The sequence below is a fragment of the Hemitrygon akajei genome, chromosome 7 (assembly GCF_048418815.1).
Source record: "Hemitrygon akajei chromosome 7, sHemAka1.3, whole genome shotgun sequence".
Lineage (NCBI taxonomy): Eukaryota > Metazoa > Chordata > Chondrichthyes > Myliobatiformes > Dasyatidae > Hemitrygon > Hemitrygon akajei.
Genome location: NC_133130.1, coordinates 143,412,303 through 143,432,367, shown reverse-complemented (window position 1 = coordinate 143,432,367; position 20,065 = coordinate 143,412,303). Strand labels below are relative to the sequence as shown.

General features: G+C 44.8%; 2 protein-coding genes across 2 annotated transcripts in view; one reads left to right on the top strand and one right to left on the bottom strand.

Moving 5' to 3' along the window:
- LOC140730157 (uncharacterized) overlaps nucleotides 1-20,065 on the bottom strand; it is a 177,343-nt gene that overhangs the window by 36,618 nt on the left and 120,660 nt on the right. Inside the window, exons 4-6 of the mRNA XM_073050286.1 lie at nucleotides 5,256-5,403; nucleotides 2,645-2,811; nucleotides 1,296-1,439 (exon numbers count right to left, since the gene is read on the bottom strand). Of these exons, the coding sequence (XP_072906387.1) occupies nucleotides 1,296-1,439; nucleotides 2,645-2,811; nucleotides 5,256-5,403 (459 nt within the window). The remainder of the gene's footprint in view (nucleotides 1-1,295; nucleotides 1,440-2,644; nucleotides 2,812-5,255; nucleotides 5,404-20,065) is intronic.
- Nucleotides 13,748-15,702, top strand: LOC140729911 (uncharacterized). Its single transcript, XM_073050084.1, has one exon. The coding sequence runs from the start codon at nucleotides 13,748-13,750 to the stop codon at nucleotides 15,323-15,325; it is 1,578 nt and encodes a 525-aa protein (XP_072906185.1). The 3' UTR covers nucleotides 15,326-15,702.

Below are 20,065 nucleotides of genomic sequence, written 5' to 3'. Positions count from 1 at the left end.
AGTGGAGTGACCTTTATAATTTTCCAGTCCTCTGTAACCATTCTAGAATCTAGTTATTCTTGAAAGATCACTACTAATACATCCACAATTTCTTCAAAACCCTTGGGTGTGGTCTATTAGCTTCTCAAGCACTTTCTCCTCAGTAATAGCAACTACACTCACCTCTACCCTTCTACACTCTCAATTTTTTGGCATACTGCTAGTATCTTCCATATTGAAGACAGGTGAAAAATATTTATTAAGTTCACCTGCCATTTCTTTGTCTCCCATTATTAACTCTCCAGCATCATTTTCCAACGGTCTGATATTCACTCTTACATCTCTTTTACTCTTTGCATATATCTGAAAAAACTTTTTGTAGCTCTTTTATATTATTGACTAGATTACCTTCATGTCGTTTCCTTTCTCTCCTTATTGAACTTCTAGTTGCCTTCTGTTGGTTTTGAAAAGCTTCCCATTATTTTTTGTCATATTATATGCCTTGTCTTTTGCTTTTATGCTTTCTTTGACTTCCCCTCAGCCACGGTTGCCTCATCCTCTGTTTAAGAACACTTCTTCTTTGGGATGTACTGTATTTATCCTGTACCTTCCAAATTGCACCCAGAAACTCCAACCATTGCTGCTCTGCTGGATATATTTGGATGCTCTCTAGAGGACTGATGAAGCTGAGGTGGAATAGTGATTGTTTTGCTACCAGCTGGAAATTATTGGACTTTATCTATCTTACAGTCAAAAATGGTGCTCTCTGGCCATCATCTACCAGGGGTGGACAGGGGTGGTTACCCAAAGTCCCAGCTGGATCTGGGGAAATTGGAGGGCTGCATTTCTCTGTTAGAGAGCTGGGTGGATCACGTCAACAGTAGAATGGGGTGGTGGGACATTGGAGGATGTTGAACGGGAAACGGTATGACATTTGGGATATAAAATTGATCTCATCCTTACCAATTTATCTGTGGCAAATGGCTATCCATAATAATGAAGTAACCACAGTGGAGACAGAGTGCTGTTGGCACAACAAGGATACTCTCATGTTAATCATATCATAAGGGGTGGACTTAGTGTCGATCTGGCAGCTTGAGACTGGCCGTCCATGAGGTCTGTATGGACTCTCTGGATTATCAGCAGCAGTAAAGCTCTGTCATATCCCTTCCGTTACCTTCAATGCTGGGGCAGGGGAACAACTTTGGTTCAACGAGGAGTACAAAAGGGCAGCAGCCACACCTCAAATGAGATGCCTCTGTGATTTGAACTGAAGATGGCTTCTGGTGTCAGAGGATATTTGCAACACCACCTACCTGTGTTAGTGTCAGAGAGCCTCTTGGCTGCTTCACCGATCAGGAGATGCAGCAGCTTTAATAATGCTGTGACAGCGCCTTGATTCACGAGGAGTTCTTCCACACTTCTTTGCATCTTTATAGAGAGCTCCTCCTGATCTGGAACTGAAGTAGCAGAGACCTTGTTAGTTCAGCTGCTGTGGAGAATTCTTCACTAGAGGTGCCTGCTTTCAGTCTACATGCAGACCTGGTGTCAAACCTTAGTCTCTGCTGATTAAAACTAGGCTGGATGCCATATCTCAGCCAGCACTGTGTTTAAGCAGGTCAGATGCCCAGCCTCAATCTGTACCATATAAATTCAGTAAAATACTCAGTCTCCTTATTCTGCATATGAGCAAGTCTCATGTCTCAGTCAGTGTGGCTGCCAACGCACAGGTTGAACACATTGTCTCATTGCATGTTGCAGTAACTTGTCTCAGGGTATACGTTGTATCATACAATGCATCATGCTAATGTAGCTCTTTAGTCTCATTTCCTTGTTCTTCCCCATAGATATCCAATAAATTGGCCAAGCCGGAAGAATAAAGAGAGGCCATATGGTGCAATTTTAAATAATCTGCAGGAACAGAATGCTCCAAGCAGATACATACAGAATTTTTAAAAGATAGCAGGACAGGTTGAGGAAGCAGTTAGAGATCGTAATGGGATTACTGTTTCATAACTGTAAGCATAAAATAACAAATGCAAAGAGATTACAATAAAGAATATCAATAAAGACCCAAATCAGCTACTGTGGGAGTGAGCAGTGCGCAAAACAGGGCACTGCACTCCAGCGGTAATACCCTAACCGTAGAATAGTGTGGGAGAGGTTTACCTGAATGGTCCCAAGCTACCTGGTGCTACCTGGATCACCACAGCGTAAAGCTTGGGAAGTAGTTGGATAGAATCGTACAAAATCAGGAAAGGTCCAAACTGACGAGATGAGTTGAGGATGTGGGTTGGCAAAAAGACCAAAAGTGACAGAAGGAAAGAGAGAAAGCCACATCAACTAACCATAATCTGGAATTCAGCATCATGATAACATGGACTCTGCAGGCTGGATCACCTGTTCTGTGCTGCCATGTTTCTGGGGGCTTTTATCTTTTCAGTGGGATTGTTGCATATGCTTCCACCACCCTTTCAGGCTGCAGATTTCTGTTAAAAATTATTCTGGGCTCACTTCTAGTCCATCTACCAATGACTTCAATGTGTCAACTCTCCTCACTATCAATTCTGTCACTGGAAGGAGTTTCTCATGGTTCTTCCACTAATAGTACAAATGATTTTCACTCTTGTTTTAACTTGCTCTGCTCTAAATTGGACCAGCTTACCTGGAGGCACATAAGGTGTGGGATTCAGCCAGTCCTTTTTATGTGTTTGAGCCACTTCCTGCTCTGCACTCTCCATGTTCTGGTGCAACATGTCATGTTTAATGTCTTGCAAACTGACAAATGCATCCAATCCAAGCAGCACAAAGCTACTCCAGTACTTCCTGAATCTGCGGAGACACAAACACTCACTCAACCAACAGAACACAGTCCTGGGAAACAGTTACACAGACAGAGAATGCAGCAAGTGTTCAGCAGCTTAGGCAGAAAGTGTGGAGAGAGCGGGCATGGTTCTCAACTGAATGCTGGGGGAGAGGATGAAGGTGGGAGGTGGTAGGTGAAACTGGAAGAGTGGGAGGGGGTGAAGTAAAGAGCTGGGAAGTTGATTGGTGAAAGAGATAAGGGGCTGGAGAAAGGGGAATCTGATAGGGGAGGATAGAAGACTATCAAAGAAAGGGAAGGATTGGGAGCACTAGAGGAGGCAATGGGCAGGTAAGTAGATAAGGTGAAAGAGGGAAACAGGAATAGGGAATGGTGAAGGTGGGGGGGGGGGGAGGGGTGTGGGAATTGCCCGGTTCGAGAAATCAGTATAGAGGAGGCCACGGTCTGACGTGTCGGAATGGGAATGGAAAGTACTGTAGAGTTAAAATGTGTGGCTACTTGGAGATCCTGCTTTTTCTAGGGGTGGAGTGTAGGTTCTCTCAATCTATATTGGGTCTCACCAATATACAGGAGGCCACACCTGCAGTGTTTCTTTTGGAATCTTTATGATACCCGTAAGCCTCCAATCTCACACTTTTCTTACTTCAGCTGTTGAAGTCCAAAGTGATGAAACTCCATCCTGTAATCTTACCTCTTCTCTCCCCCTTTCTTCCATTGACTTACTTTGCAAAGCTTATTTCTTTTGGGATGGGAGATGTTTCATCAAGGAATTTCCAGACTGGGCAGCGGACATCAAATTTAGGAGGATCTTGGAGGATCAGATTTGGAAGAGCACTGCCAACATTCCATGTTGCTCTACAGTGTCCTATGAGTCAGTGATCAAAGCAGGGAATGGCAAGTTGTTGGTGTATAGATTCAAGGGTTGAGTGTGGTCAATTTTCTCCACACTAGAAACATTCCAATAATAGATAATCAAGTAGGGTACAACTTTACCTCTATCACTAAAGAAAAATTGCCCGGCAAACTGACAGCCCTAAAAGATAACAGATTTTTTGGTCCTGATGAACTGCATGTTAAAGGAAATAGGTATGGATGGGAAATGGACCTTACAGGGTGATGTCTTGACTATAACTAGAGTTCTAACCTCCATATTTAAGGGAGGATACAGTTGCATGGGAGGCAGTGCACAACTGCTTCACTGAGCTGATTATTTAATGAAAGGCTTGAAGTATTAAGAAGCTTTGAAACAGGTTAGACCTTTACTCATTGGAGTTAAGAAAAATTAGGTTAATTATTGAAGAATATTTTATGAAAGGAAAGTGACAGCATAGATGCTGAGAGGATATTTCCTCTTGAAAGCTTGTCCAGAACCTAGTGGCATCACTTCAGAATAAGGGGTCATCCATTTGGGACAGGAATGAAGGGTAATTTCTTCACTCATGATCTTGAATCTCTACCCAAGAGAAAGGTGGAGGCAAAGTCAATGAACACTTTAAAGGTGTAGACCAGCAGATGGTTAAACTACAAGGGGTATGGGAAACAGTGGCAAGGTGATGCTGAGGTCAAGGTTGGAATAGCCATGACCTTGGAGCCATCTGCTTACTATACCTTCACATTATCTTCCAACGGCTTGTGTACAAGGACAATTTCATCCCTTTGAATATCAACATTTCTTAATCAATCACTGTACAAAAAATTGTTTTTCTGTTTTCTGCACCAAAGTGCATGATATATTTTTTCACTTTATGTTTAATCTGTCAGGTGCTCCTTCACACTTAGTTTGTCTATATCTGCTCTTTACATCTTCCCTACTAACAACCTCATTGGAATCTGTATCATCAATACTATATAAATATGACATGGTCTCCTCCTGCTATTCATGGAAATGGTTTGTAAACAGCTCGGACCCAAGCACCAATCTCTCTAGTGCTCCGCTAATCACAGCCTGCAAAGACCAGGAGAAGTCCTGTTTACTCCCAACTCTTTGACCTTTGCCGATTAACTATTTCTCGTTTCATGCAAGTACTATATCACCCACAATCCTACATGGTCTAACCCTGTTGACAGCCCCCCTGTGTGTGACCTGACTGCTTTTTGAGAATCTAAAAACACCATATCCTGGTCACATAATGAAAGATCTCTGAGAGACTGGTGAACATGATTTCAGAAAACGACTCTCCCCTGTTATTCTTCCTGGATGTTCTACGATCAGATCCTTCAATACGCGCCACTGCAGGTGTGCTTCAGACACAGAGCAGGTTGAGGGCCACTGAGATGATTGCTGTTGAAGGTCTCCCTATTAAAGGACCTCAGTGTGGCATTGGGTCCCCTGATGCCAGAACTGTAGTTACTCTTGGGCCTCATACTGTTCCAACTGGACCTGTGATTGGGATCTGGTTACGGTGCGGATCAGTGAAAAGTCATTCTCTGCGTTGGAAGTGTTGGTATGTACCTGTCATCGCTCTGCATCTGGTGCTTTGCATATTCCACTGCATAACTGACAAAAGAGCCATACCAAAGGGCCATGTAGAAGTGGTGATAGAAGGTGAGAGAGGCCTGCAGAGGAACTGATTTAATCTGCATCAGCACAGTCGAGGCTCCTGTAGAAAGAGAAGAGAAGTCTTTAATGTACAACGCCTGCCTATACCAGCTGACTGGCTTATTACAGGAAAGGGCACTAAGTAAACAGACCACATTAGAAAGATTCCCAGATTGTTAAAGCTCTATCTCTCACATAGACTACCACCTGCGTATTGCTTACTGTATCCATATATGTCAAACTCAAGGCCCGTGGGCCAAATCCGGCCCGTGGTGGAATTATCTTTGGCCCGCGGGATAATATCTAATTACTATTAAAGCTGGCCCCAGTAATTGAAGCGCCTATGGCGTATGATATGGCTAATGCTGAGTTTATTCAGGTACCAGGTTTTCAGGGTTTTTAGTGTTTATTCGGCAGTCTTGCTCGGCAGTCTTCTTCATAAGAAACAGAATTTGTAAAGTGAAACACTTTGTAGTTATAGCAGAGACTGAGACACATGAGAGCAGGCTGAAAAAATGGAGGCAACGAAAGCTGCATTCGCACGCGTCCGACTGATCCGGCCCGCATGAAGTTGCATTTTGCTCAATCCGGCCCGTGACCTAAAATGAGTTTGACACCCCTGCAGTGTATTCCATCCATTTATGCTGCTGAAGAAACAGTCTGGATAAACATTTCCTTATCCCTAGAAATAAACAGCAGGGTATTCATCCATGGTCAATCTAGTTATTCAGGCTGGTCAGTCTGCCCGGATATCCTGGTTTAGGAGGGGCAATAAGTACATGATATCTCATTGGAAATGTGAATGAATGGAACGTTCTTTCTTTGAGGCATAGGGGCTTTCATATATTTGAGCTTCCATCATCCTGGAACTTAATTTGTTCCCACTTGAGCATCAAACATGCTCATGAGGGTTGGCATAAGCAGAAACACTCTCCTATCTCACAGCGGGCTCTCAGTACTTGGGCTGCAGTCAGGTTAATGATTATAACCTTTGTTGATTTTAAATCTTGGACAATTAATGCCTCATAAGAAACACATGAAGCATAAACAGCACACCACCTACTCTCTCGGAGACCAGGTACTATGATGCTTGACAAAACAGCAAGAGGAATTCTGGAGATCATCCAGGATTGTCCCCATGCCTTTGAAGATGGAATGGTGACATAAAGAGCATGGATGGGACAATTGCTTCCATCGCCCCAAGACCTAATTTGTTCCACTTGGTCAACAGGGTGAAATGTGGTGCATCTGCGGCCCCACCTTTATGGAGTTGGAGATTACAGAAGGGATCTGCTGCATTTTACTGGTGAATAATCAACCAGACCCACTCTGCTTTATGGCTGCAGTAGGAATTGTCTCTCCAACCATTTCTGCTTTCCCAACTTTTCCTGGCAATCTTGCATTTCTCTCTTTTCAAGGATTTGCCCAGTTTTCATTTGTATGTTTCTGATGAGCCTTCTCACAACACTCTTCCATTAACATGGGATGGGTGTCCACATGTAGTACTTCCAGCATAAATTTAGTAACCTGCTTCCATCTTGAAAGGTGAGGTTGTAAGTATTAAATTTGTAAAGTGCTGTATCAGAGAATACTTGGGATGATTTGCCCCTCATTTATACTGTGGGTTCCCAGTCAAAACAGCCCAGCCCATGTCTAAAGTATCAGTTCCTCTCTCCTCCCCAGACCTGCTGAGTGTTTCTGATAGATTCTGTTGTAATATATCGTATGCCTAGTACACGGATGTTGACTGGCAAATTGCCCAGCTCATGTCCCCTCACAGAACCCTTGGTTGACCTACCTCTGTTACTAATTTAATATTTTGTTTTCTAAGACCTTCTCTGGGAACAAATCCAATGAAATGGCCTGACAGGAAGCTATAATCATTGAATGTCTCAATCAAGTCTCTTTCTGTGTCGGGCAGCATGTCATTCAGTGACTGAAACAGAGTCAGTCACTGTAATTGAGAAACTTCCGAACTAATATCAACCCATAACACAGCAACAGACAAACTCTTAGGCAACATTGCTAGCTCTTGTGGAACAGGATTTCATTAAGCTGCCAGAAGTTATGGGATGTGGTAAATAGTCATCTCTTGTAGCAAACAGATGCTGGAGAGCCGAAAAAACAGAAAATTCTGGAAAGATTAGGCAGGTTAGGCAGCATCTGCAGTGAGAGAAACAGAGTCACCATGTCTCATTGATGATCTTTGATCAGAACTGGGGAAGTGCGGAAACAAGCATATTGTAACTTGAAAGAGAGGAGAAGGGTGGAGAGAAGAAAGGGGTTGTCTATGTTCAGGATGGAGACTAAGATTACCCAGATGAATTCTTTTATTTCAGTTTTCCAGAAACTATTATGTACCATATCTCACTGTTCCAACACTGTTCTTTTTTTACTCCTGTACATTTGTCTCCCTCAGTCCACAGCTCCTCCAGACAGATTGCAGTGATTAATGAGCATTTATTACCTTCTCTTAGAGGACGCAACCACCTGGATGATCTTGGTCCCTACCTTATTGCAGGCATTTTGTTTGTTCTCTCCTTCCCTCTTCCCTCTCTGCAACTTAAAACATAACTGCTCCTCTCCTGATGAGAAGTCACTGACCTGAAACTTTAACTGTATTCTTCTCTCTCCACAGATGCTGCTTGACTTACGAGTTATACAGCAGATCATGTCCATGCCAACCATCAAGTACCCATCTATATTCATGCCATTTTTCCATAACATCCCCACCCTGGTGATTCAGCTGTTGTCAGGATACATGATGTTGTGGGAGTACCTACTTCCACCATCCTTTCAGGCAGCAGGAATCCAGTTTGCAGCCACCTTATGGATAAAAATAAAAATTCTTGCTCAGATCACCTCTGAACCTAGTTTTAGATGCTAAGGGAAAGGTTTCCTACTACCTATCTTATTGTGCCCTCCATAATTGTATACACCAGCACCAGACTGCCCTCTCCAGCGTCCTTTGTTACAGGAGTTGACTGTTTACCAAGCAGTTTCTGGAAATTTACTGGAGTACCGTCCAAAGGAGCTAACAACTTTGTCCAAGAGTTTATCTGTTGCATTGTTGGTTGGTATGTGTCCTGCGCTCAAAGTAAAACAAACCCACCTGATCCAGTCTCTCCTCGTAACTGAAGTGTTCCATCCTAGGCAATCTCTGGGTGAATGTGTCTTTTAATACAGATTTTCAGCATCTGCAGTGTTTATTTTGAGTTTGTGCCCCTGTAGGTCATTATCCCATTAGTATCAAACACCAACCGAATATGTGTCCCAGTGAGGTACTAACTCTTCTGCTATTGAGTATCAGTAGGCAGGAAGCATTACTATTGTTCGTCAAAGTACTAGATTCGCTGATGTTGTACTTCCAAGAACAAGCTTACCTGATACTGTAACCATTATCACCTCTTGTACAGTACCCAGATACCCCAATGAATCACTGGCTTCCCTGTTACCACCCCAGTAAGGCATTAGAACCTCTGTTTCTGTGTCATTCAAGGACTAGCTCCCTTGATTTGTTTCTCAGTGAAATATGAGTTCTCTAATATATTAATTACTCCAGTTAAGAACCTGATCTCAGTACCAGCTCCTCTTGTTACAAATTTACTAACTCCTGTACTCTCTTCAGTGATGTACTAGATCCTAGAATGTAGAACATAGTACAGTACAGGAACAGGCCCCTTAGCCCACAATATTGTGCTGAACCAATTAAATTAGTAATTAAATGGTCAACTAAACTAATCCCCTCTGCCTACACAATGTCTATATCCTTCCATTTCCCTCACATTCGTGTACCCATCTAAAAGTCTCTTAAAAGTTCCTAATGTATCTGCCTCGACCACCACCCCAGGCAGTGCATTCCAGGCCCCCACCACTCTCAGTGTAAAAAACCTTGCCCCTCACACCTTTAAACTTACCCCCTCTCAACTTAAATGTATTGCCCTCTGATATTAGATATTTCAACCCTAGGAAAAAAATACTGTCTGTGTACTCTATCTATGCCTCTCATAATCTTATAAACCTCTATCAGATCGCCCCTCAGCTTCCACCGCTCCAGAGAAAACATCCCAAGTGTGTTCAACCTCTTGTTTTGGCACAAGCCCTCTAATCCAGTCAGCATCCTTGTAAACCTCTACTGCACCCTCTGCAAAGCCTCGACATCCTTCCCATAATGGGGTGATCAGAACTGTATGCAATACTCCACATGCAGCCAAACTAGCGTTTTATAAAGCTGCAACGTAACTTCCTGATGTTTAAACTCAATGCCTCGACTAATAAAGGCAAACATGCCATATGCCTTCTTAACCTCCCTATCAACCTGTGAAGCAACTTTCGGGGAGCTATGAACTTGGACTCCAAGATCCTTCTGCTCCTCTCTTTAAATTTGACCGACCAAGGTGGACCACTTCTCATTTGGCCAGGGTGCATTCTACTGGCCTTTTCTCTGCCCAAATCCTCTTATTACTAAGGTGCTAGCTCCCCAGCAACTGTTTTTATTATCATACCACTAGGTACAAGCTCTCCTGAATCATCACACAGTGAAGCTCAGAAAGATCGAGGGCTACCCGTAGCCCTGGGTGATTTCTTGGGTGGGGAGGTGTTCGGCGTGGCTTTGTGGGCTGAGGGGCCTGTGCTGTGGGTTTTCTATGTTTCTATGTAACAGGTAAGGAGAGGTATGGTCTTTGTGGGAGATTATAAATTGGAGTAGGGCAAATTACGAGGGCATTAGGCAGGAACTAAGAAGTGTTAATTTGGAACACCTTTTCTCTGGCAAATCCACATCAGACATAGAAACATAGAAGCATGGAAGACCTGTGGCGTGGTGTAGGCCCTTCGGCCCACAGAGCTCTGCTGAGCATGTCCTTGCCTTGGAGATTGCCTAGGGTTACCCATAGCCCTCTATTTTTCTAAGAAAGGTGTTTAAAGATCAATTGCACAGAGTACAGCAGAGGTATGATCCTGTTAGAAGGAGGGACCGAGATGGAAAGATATGAGAGTCTTGGGTGTTCAGGCAGGAGATGAATTTAGTCAAGAAGAAAAAGGAAAATTATGTAAAGCTTCGGAAGACAGGATCAAACGAAGCACATGAGGTGTATAAAGAAACCAGAAAGGAATTAGGAAAATCAGGAGGAGCCATGAAAAGGCCTTGGAGAGTAGGATTAAGGTGAATCCCACAGCATTGTATACAAGGGGTGATTGATAAATTTGTGGCCTAAGGTAAAAGGAGTCAATTTTAGAAAACCTTGCACATTTATTTTGAACACAGTCCCCTCCTACATTGTCACACTTAGTCCAGCGGTTGTGGAGCTTATAGATCTTGGATCTCCAGAAAGTGTCCACAGATGGGTGATTGATAAGTTCGTGGCCAAAGGAAGAAGGAGATGAGTTATACAGTTCTCCTTACATGCACATGCAGGTCAACTCTTTGAGTCATTATGCAGAAAGTTTGAAGTTAATAACTCATCTCCTTCTACCTTAGGCCATGAACTTATCAATCACCCCGATGTGTTATTAACTTCAAACTTTCTGCATAATCACTCAAAGAGTTGAATTGCATGTGCATGTAACGAGAGCTGTATAATTCATCTCCTTCTACCTTAGGCCACAAACTTATCAATCACCACTGCTGTGGACACTTCCTGGAGGTCCAAGATCCGTATGCTCCACGACCGCTGGACTAAGTGTGTAAATGTAGGAGGGGACTATGTTGAAAAATAAATGTGCTAGATTTTCTAAAATTGACTCCTTCCACAAACTTACCAATCACCCCTCGTACGTACATCAAGAGTAAGAGAATAAATAGGGAGAGAGTGGGACCACTCAAGGATGGGGGGGGGGGGGCGGGCATTTGCTTGGATGCAGAGAATGTGAGTGAAGTACTTAATAAGTACTTTCCTTCAGTATTGACCAAGAAAAAGGATGTGGAGGACCAGGAGATCAGTACTGAGTGTAGAAATAAGTTAGGGCATTGAGATGTCAGGGCGGAGGAAGTGTTGGGTCTGTTGATGAGTATTAAGGGTTGTTAAGAACCAAGAGCCTGATGCGATTAACCCTAGGTTATTGAAGGAGGCAAGAGATGAGATTGCTGGACCCTTGACCAGTACAGTATCTTTGTGTCCTCTCCAGCCACAGGCGAGGTCCCAGAGGACTAACCAGTGGCTAATGTTGTGCCTTTATTTAAGAAGGGAACAAGGGAAAATCCTGGGAACTACAGATGTCTGAGTTTCACGTCAGTTGTAGGGAAATTGCTGGGACTGGATATTCTGCATGAAGGTCGGTGACCAGTGGTGTGCTTCAGGGATCCGTTCTGGGTCCCTTACTCTTTGTGAATTTTATATATGACCTGGATGAGGAAGTGGAGGCATGGGTTAGTAAATTTGCTGAAGATACAAAGGTCGGGGGTGTTGTGGATAGTGTGGAGGACTGTCAGAGGTTACAGCAGGACATTGATAGAATGCAAACTGGGCTGAGAAGTGGCAGATGGAGTTCAACCCAGATAAGTGTGAGGTGGTTCAATTTGGTAGGTCAAATATGATGGCAGAATATAGTATTAGTGGTAAGACTCTTGGCAGTGTGGAGGATCAGAGGGATCTTGCAGTCCGAGTCCATAGGACACTCAAAGCTGCTGTGCAGGTTGACTCTGTGGTTAAGAAAGTATATGGTGCATTGGCCTTAATCAATCATGGGATTGAGTTTAGGAGCCGAGAGGTAATGTTACAGCTATATAGGATCCTGGTCAGACCCCAGTTGGAGTACTGTGCTCAGTTCTGGTCGCCTCACTACAGGAAGGATGTGGAAACCATAGAAAGGATGCAGAGGAGATTTACAAGGATGTTGGGGAGCAGGCCTTATGAGAATAGGCTGAATGAACTCGGCCTTTTTTCCTTGGAGTGACAGAGGATGAGAGGTGACTTGATAGAGGTGTATAAGATGATGAGAGGCATTGATCGTGTGGATAGTCAGAGGCTTTTTCCCAGGGCTGAAGTGTTTCGCACAAGAAGGCACAGTTTTAAGGTGCTTGGAAGTAGGTACAGAGGAGATGTTGGGGTAAGTTTTTTACACAGAGAGTGGTGAGTGCATGGAATGGGCTGTTGGCGAGGGTGGTGGAATCTTCAGATTCAGATTCAGTTTATTGTCATTTAGAAACCACAAATGCAATGCAGTTAAAAAATGAGACAACGTTTCTCCAGAATGATATCACAAAAGCATATGACAAAACAGACTACACCAGAAAATCCACATAACGTTTGGCAATCTCCACTCCAGATTCTGGAGAGGCTGCTGTGTATTAATATCGCGCTACTGTCTTAGCGCATTCCCTGGAAAGGAGCTCCAAATCCACCAGACAAACAAGAGCAAAAACTAAAGCTACAAGACGAGCACAAAACCACATAGTTACAACAGTGCAAACAATAGCATAATTGTTAAAAAAACAGACCATGGGCACAGTAAAAATAGTCCAAAGATGTTAAAGGACTATAAATTAAAAAGAAATCACCACACAGTTTCCACAAGTCCCCAGGGTCCTGACAGACTCACCATCCCATGCCAGCGGCAGAAGGGAATATCCCCGCTATGGACTTCCACGGCGCCGCCTGACCCAGCCTCACAGACACAGCACATATGATAGGGTCTTTTAAGAGACTCCTGGACAGCTACATAGAGCTCAGAAAAATAGAGGGCTATGGGTAACCCGAGGTAATTTCTAAGATAGGGACATGCTCAGCACAGCTTTGTGGGCTGAAGGGCCTGTATTGTGCTGTAGGCTTTCTATGTTTCTAACTAGATCTCCAACAGTAGAGCAAGCTCCCCAAGAACTGTTACTCAATAAGCCCTGACTCTTTATTATCCTACTAGTAATAGCTCCCCTGACAAAGTAACTCACAGTCGCTCTGCCATTATCTCAGTAAGGCTCCAGCTCTTCAGGTGCTGTTCCTCCATGAAGGGTGATGGTTTCTCGCTACTGCTACAGGCTGGTACTGGGAGTCTCATATATAGCAGGGCCCCCTTGTAGTACCACTTTTGTTCTTGCATTTACTTTAAGGGTCCCCATTGTTGAGTTCTGCATGTGGAATGGTGAGGAAGTGCGCGACTTTAAGAGTTAATGGAAGTGCAGAGCTGCACAGTGCACCAAATGTGTTGACACAATCGGTCACTCGCTCAGTCTCAGCACACTTGGGTCCTGGGCTTCTCTCCATTGGTTGCTGAGAAGCACCTTCATTCAGCCTCTTGCTGTGATTTGCTGTGGCGTTCGTTATCAAGGATCGAGGAATGCTGCTTATCTAGAACAAAGCACGGGTAGGCACAGGGTCTTTGAGTCACAGCCACGCTGCGGAGACAGCTAATACAGCCAAAGCCTGGTGAACTGAAAATAAGTTTATTCCACGAGGAGACAGCTTGCGGCAATGGACGAGCTGATTACATTTGAAGGTGCAATGCACAATGAGTCCTCAAGCTTCAACAGTGAGTCCGTGACTGATGGCAGCTACCCAATGACGCAGGCAAGCGCTGAGATTCTTGATGAGTCTGGTAATGAGGCCAGCTTGCTGGGAGGGACCATGAGTACAGAAGGTTGCAATGGGCCGAGGCCAGAGGCTGATGTGAGAAGGACTGGGCGAGCCGGAGCTGTGAGCCAGTCTCTGGATCAGAAGGAAGGAGCTCTGGTGAAAGCTGACATCACAGAGGCTCACAGGAGTGCTGGAGTTCACAACGATACGACTTCCAGCACACGTGCAAAAGCGACCGGATCTAACAGTAAAGGAGAGGAGAGTACACTATTTAAGGAATGGATTTATCCGAAGAGGACTGAGAAAGAAGCAGTACCTTCACACCAGCCACACCCTCCTGAGAAACAGGAATTAAAGAGCTGGATTGTTGCACCCAGTAGGGACCACGAGGCAATGAGACAAACCACCAGGGTATGTGGATTTGAAGCCAAGGAGAACGATGCTCGAGAGAAAGAGAAAGCCCAAGGTACCTGTGCATCTGAGAGTTACAGAGACAATGCCATTGAAAGAGATGTCTACACACTGCCAACAGTAAATATAAGCGTTCCCTCCAATGTGGGTAACCTTATCGAGAAACAGGCTGGTGAGGAAGATGCTCCAATCAGCACATTGTCAGTGGAAAACCAGGGCCAGGGTTGCTTTTCTTTCCAGCTTAATCCCACGACAAATGAGAGGGGATGGCAGGAAGGGAATGGAGCTGGCTCAGGAGAGTGCCTGATGGACCTTGATGATGCAGCTCTGTTGCCTGCCATGGGGAAGGACCTGTGGGAGTTCTCGGTCATTGACTGTGAGGTGTCCTTGGCTGGAGAGGTGGGCCTTGCTGCTGGAAGAGGACAGGCAGAGGTCTGTGCAACAAACAGTGATCTCAGGACCGGGAATGGTGAGCTGAGCTGCAATGCATCTGTCGTGGCCCCAGCCGCTGGTGTCACACCTGGGGACATAGAGTGGGAATGTCCTGTCTGTACCGAGCCATTTGACTCAGATGCTCACAAACAGGCCCAGCTGAACTGCAACCACAGCTTCTGCGACAGCTGTGTGAAGACCATTATGGAGAAAGCGGCTGCGAGGAACAGCAGCCAGATTCGCTGCCCCGTGTGTCGCCAGAGAACCCCGATGCCCGAGTGGGAGATCCGCCAGCTCCAGGAGGAGACGACTTTCCTGAGCCGGTCGCAGGCAGGCAGAGCTGACGGGCTGGCTGAGACGCCAGCGCACGCTGCATCCCAGAGGGGGCTGTGCAGCTGGCTAGAGCAGGGCTTCCAACAGCGGCTGCGGACCACACGGCGCTGTGGTTATTTGCCGTGCCTACGTTACCCGCTGTGGCTCGTGAACGCACTGGCACGATGTGATCAAACCTGCCCGTGCTGCTACCTGTTCTCCATCCTCCTGCTGTACGGGCTGGAACTGCTCTGCCTGTCTCTCATCTTCACCCCTGTGATTATACTCGTTCTGCTCTTCACCTTGTTGGGCAAAGAGTGAGGCATGGGCCATGGCCAGCACATCTGCACTGTTGTACTTAACACCTTGGCAATGAAGTGATGCTGTGCTGGAATTCAGTCATGGCACAGGAATGCTGGACCAGAGGAACACTGGAAACCACAGGAGTGTCATGGAGGTAGGTGAGACCAGCTCATCTGGTGGATGGATTCGAATCTGGGGAATGTAGAGGCAACCTGCCTGACTACCTGCCTTTTGATCACTCGTGGGATCCCTCTACAACCTGTGTGTTGTAACACCAGTGGGTAGGCCTCTGCGTCTCTCTCCTTCGATGATATTGGATGATGTCACCGAGATTCTGCGCTTATGGATTTGGACTATTTACTATGAACTCGTCTATTGGCTTTTATATTCTGTGTTTTTGCCCGTTCTTTCTCGTTGTTTTACATGGGGAGAAGAGGGTTTGGGGTTGATGTTCTTGCTGGGTTTTATGCAGGGGGGTTGGTTTGGGGGTCAATCTTCTTGTTGCGTTTTGTGCAGTGGAGGGGGATTTAAGGGCCAATGTTGTTATGTTTTCTGTGGAGGGAGGGGAGTTTGGGGGGGGGGTGGTGGTGATGGTGTTGCCTGTTTTGTGAGTGGTGGGTGGCTTTGCTGTTTCTCTTTGGACTAACTTCCATGGTGTTTGTTGTTTTGTGGCTACCTGGAGAAGATGAATCTCAGAGTTGCATGTGGCATAAATACTTTGTTAATAAATGAGCCTTGAAACAAGGACAGATTGACATCATGGGTTAGACTGGGGAATTTTGGTGCTGTTTATGTTACTAGGTGGGTTGTGAAGGAATGGGCTGGCTTAGAAGGAGGAATTGGATGATGGTCTAGGAGTCAGCAGGCTTAGGGAATGTTAGCAGGATTTGGGGTACAGAGAATAGAGGATGAAATGCGTAGGTCAATACACTTTATGGGATGGAATGGGTGGTGGTGTTATTGCACAGAGAGGGCAAGAGGGGTTATGGGATGGAGCGGGTGGAAGGGGTGTTATGGGATAGAGTGGGCAAGGTGGGGTTAATGGAGAAAAAAGTGGGAGCTAAGTATACAAGCTCAAGGATGCCAGAAGCACAGGGGATAAGGTAGTGAAGAAAGCATACTGCGTGTAGTACTGGCTACCACACTATTGGAAGGATGAGATTGCATGGGAGAGGGGACAGAGGAGAATCACTAAGATACAGCTGAAGATAAAATGTTTCAGTTATGTGGACAGACTGGGTAAGCTGGATTTGTTTTCCCTGGAGCAGCAGAGAGTGGGGGCAGGGACTGGTGGATGTTTATAAAATGATAGTAATGTGAGAGACGTTGATAGGGAAGGTAATAGAAACTGTTCTGCATCGCGGACATGTTTACAACTAAAGGGCATAGAGCTAGGGTAAAGGGTACAGGGTTTGGTGGGAATCTGAGCTGGAACTTTTCCACCCAGAGGATGGTTGTACTATTGGCTGAATGAGTGGAGGAAGCTGATACTCTCACAATAGTTCAGATGTATCTAGGCAATATGGACCAAGTGGAAGTAAATAGGATTAGTATAGATCAGCATTTGATGGCTGGCACAGGCATGGTGAGCCTTTCTCCCTGCTGTGTGACTGAGCCCCTTCAGTCAAGTGATCAATATGGAATATAAATAGTCAAAGTCTGGCACCACCTTAGTGCCAATCCAAAAACAAGCAATTGACCCTGGCACTCTATAGCCTGTCGGTTACCCCTCCCCTACCCGTGCCAATATATTAATTGACCCCAATCCTTTGAAGGCTTGACTAGCATATTTATGTGAGGAAGAAGCTGTTTACATGGTGAACTATGATGATCTGGGTCTTACTGTCTGTGAGGGTGATGAAAGATGATCAATAATGTCAGAATGAAATTGGATCAGAACTTGCAGGGCCATGGATGAGGAACAGGGGTCTGGTTGCCATGTAGAAGCACATTATGGGCCAAAAGACCTCATTCTGTGCTGTAATGATGCTGACTCACCAGCTCACTGAGGAGCCCACAATCCCAGGGGTATATCAAATTTGTCTGGTGCTGTGGGTTCGAGGGAAGGTACTGGGATTGACCCCCCCTCCCCCCACCACCTACCTTTCATCAGAATCGCCTGACCTGCTGAATACCTCCTGGGATTTTCTAACCTAGGTTTTAGAACTCCAAGATCTGAAGATTTTCCTTTATTATTTTTTATTAGTGAAATACTCAGTTTTGAGTTTTGACAGCAACAACAGTACAAAACTGAGTTAGTGTGTTATTGGATTGCAGCACCAGTAACTGGGTAACTGAAGGTTGGTGCGTCCCTCTCCTCTTACGACTGTGTCGTACAGTGATCTTGCTCAGTACAGGTGTCCTGTCTGACTGTCACAATAAACAGATGTTCGCTACCCTCCTAGTCTAAGTGAGTTATATGATACCACTACAGAGAGCCGGAGATATAGAACACACCACAGAGATGAAGGACTCAGAGACTGCAGATGCTGTAAATTTGGATCAACACACATAAAATAGCAGGGGAACTCAGCAGGTCACGCTTAGCTGAACAATCTCAGCCCTAACATTAAATGGTTATTTCCTCTGTAGATGCTGCCTGACATGCTGAGTTGCTCTGACATTTTGTGTGTGTTCACACTGGTGAAGAGAATGGAGGCAACATCACTGAGGTTGAGGAGTTATTGGCCAGCTGTAAAGGATATTTGACATCTACTTTGAATGGTTAACCAACAAAGCCGTCACAGTTATGGGTAAAAATGAGAAAAATCTGGGTGTGAGCAACAAAAGGCTCTCTTTTTGCTGTATGTTGGCTCTGTTAGAAATGCAGTGTTGCTTGATTGTTAATGCCATTTCAATTAGTCAACTTATTATTTAATGAGATCACCTAAGTTTTATCAAACAATTTCAGTCCTGTAAGTGAAAAATCTTCCAATGTTTGATCCCTGCATGTGCACCCAGTGGCAAGGGAGATGATATATTATTAGACACTCACTCAGCCAACGTGATTAGTTTGGACTTGTTCTAAACCTTATGCCATGGGACTGTTTTTCCCACAGTCATTACCTCCTTGACCTAATAAAGTGGCCTTTGAATGTATATTTGTGGTCTTCTGTTGCTATAGCCTTTCCACTTCAAAGTTTGACATGTTGTGCACACTGTTGTAATGCATGGTTATTTGAGTTACCTTCCTATCAGCTTGGACGAGTCCGGCCATTCTCCTCTGATCTCCGTCATTAGCAAGGCATTTTTGCCCACAGAACTACCACTCACTGAATGGTTTTAGTTTCTCACACCATTCCCTATAAACTCTAGATACTGCTATGCATGAAAATCCTAGATCAGCAGTTCCTGAGATACTCAAAACCCTCTGGCACCCACAATCATTCCACAGTCAAAGTCATTTCGATTACATTTCTTCCCCATTCTGTTGTTTGGTCTGAACAACAAGTGAAACCCTTGATCATGCCTGCATACTTTCATGCATTGAGTTGCTGTCACATGATTGGCTGATTAGATATTTACATAACGAGCAGGTGTACTGATGTGCCTATTAAAGTGGCCACTGATTGTATTTACACGTGCTTCCAAATACACTAGAGCTAGATTTCAAAACAGCATCTAGAATTGCGAGCTTGAAAAGGGATGGTATTGAGAGGTGTGTTCTGTCTCCAAAGTATGCAGGTGAGGCATGTCTGTGCAAGACATGGAGAAATGGCACTGGCAGGAATCTCCTGGCTCACGTGTACACAAAATGTAGAATTTGTCAATCTCGTTCTCAGCGTATCTGGGGACTACACAGTAAGCGTGCAAAGAAATACAGCCTCTATCTCACCACAAAGGGGAGGCAGAGGCTTCGAGAAAAAATATTGATGTGTCTGAAGAGAAAAAGGTGGACAAGGCAACTAGAAAAATACAAACTGCTCCCTGATATACACAGACCACATCCTAAAAGACACAGAAAGCACCATGAGATTTTGGGAGCCTGCTTATGGAGAGGTCAATGCCACAAGTTGGCTAACGCGCTACTGGGTGCTCTGCCGTTCATACAGGTCATACAGTGAAAGTTAGGTAACTACATAGCATAGTGGGACTGGAGATGTGGGGGTTTGCCCCTGCAGTTGCAGGGAAGAGCTGGCATTTAGGCTGGGCTAAGGGCTAATTTCTGAAACTGGTGGAGGGGCTTTGGTGGGTGTAGCAGTCAGCTAAGGAAGGTGGCATGGGCAGTAATTGAGTGTTGGGAGGTGGGAGTCATTGACTCAGTGGTTGTGGTCGAATGTTGGGAAATGGGCTGTTGTAGTTTGCATACGACAGGTTGGGTGTTGTGGAGGGAGGGGAATGACGGTCAACATATACATTAAGTCCTTGTTTTCTGCTTATTACTTTCCACAGATCTATATGATCATTTGGTTTGGGTCCCCATTGCAAATATTTTTTTCTGGTGTATCGGTGACTCAAGGTGTAGAGGTATATATGCCTATATACATTGTGTAACTAGTCATTGTTGGTATTAATATGATGACCAGTTTCCAGACTACTTACATCAAGTGGCTCACTGCAGCGCACTGACCTACAGAGAGTGATCCTTGTTTACACAGCTGCGTCTTGTGATTTAAGAGAAAATCCTTCTTGTAAATTTTGATCTATTCACTGGAAGTAGTTTGTTAGCTCATGCTCAGAGAGGTCCCTTAAAGTTGTGAGGATGCAGTCTGCCCAGGCCTGTGAGATCTGCAGATGTTCTCCACCGAACATGACGGC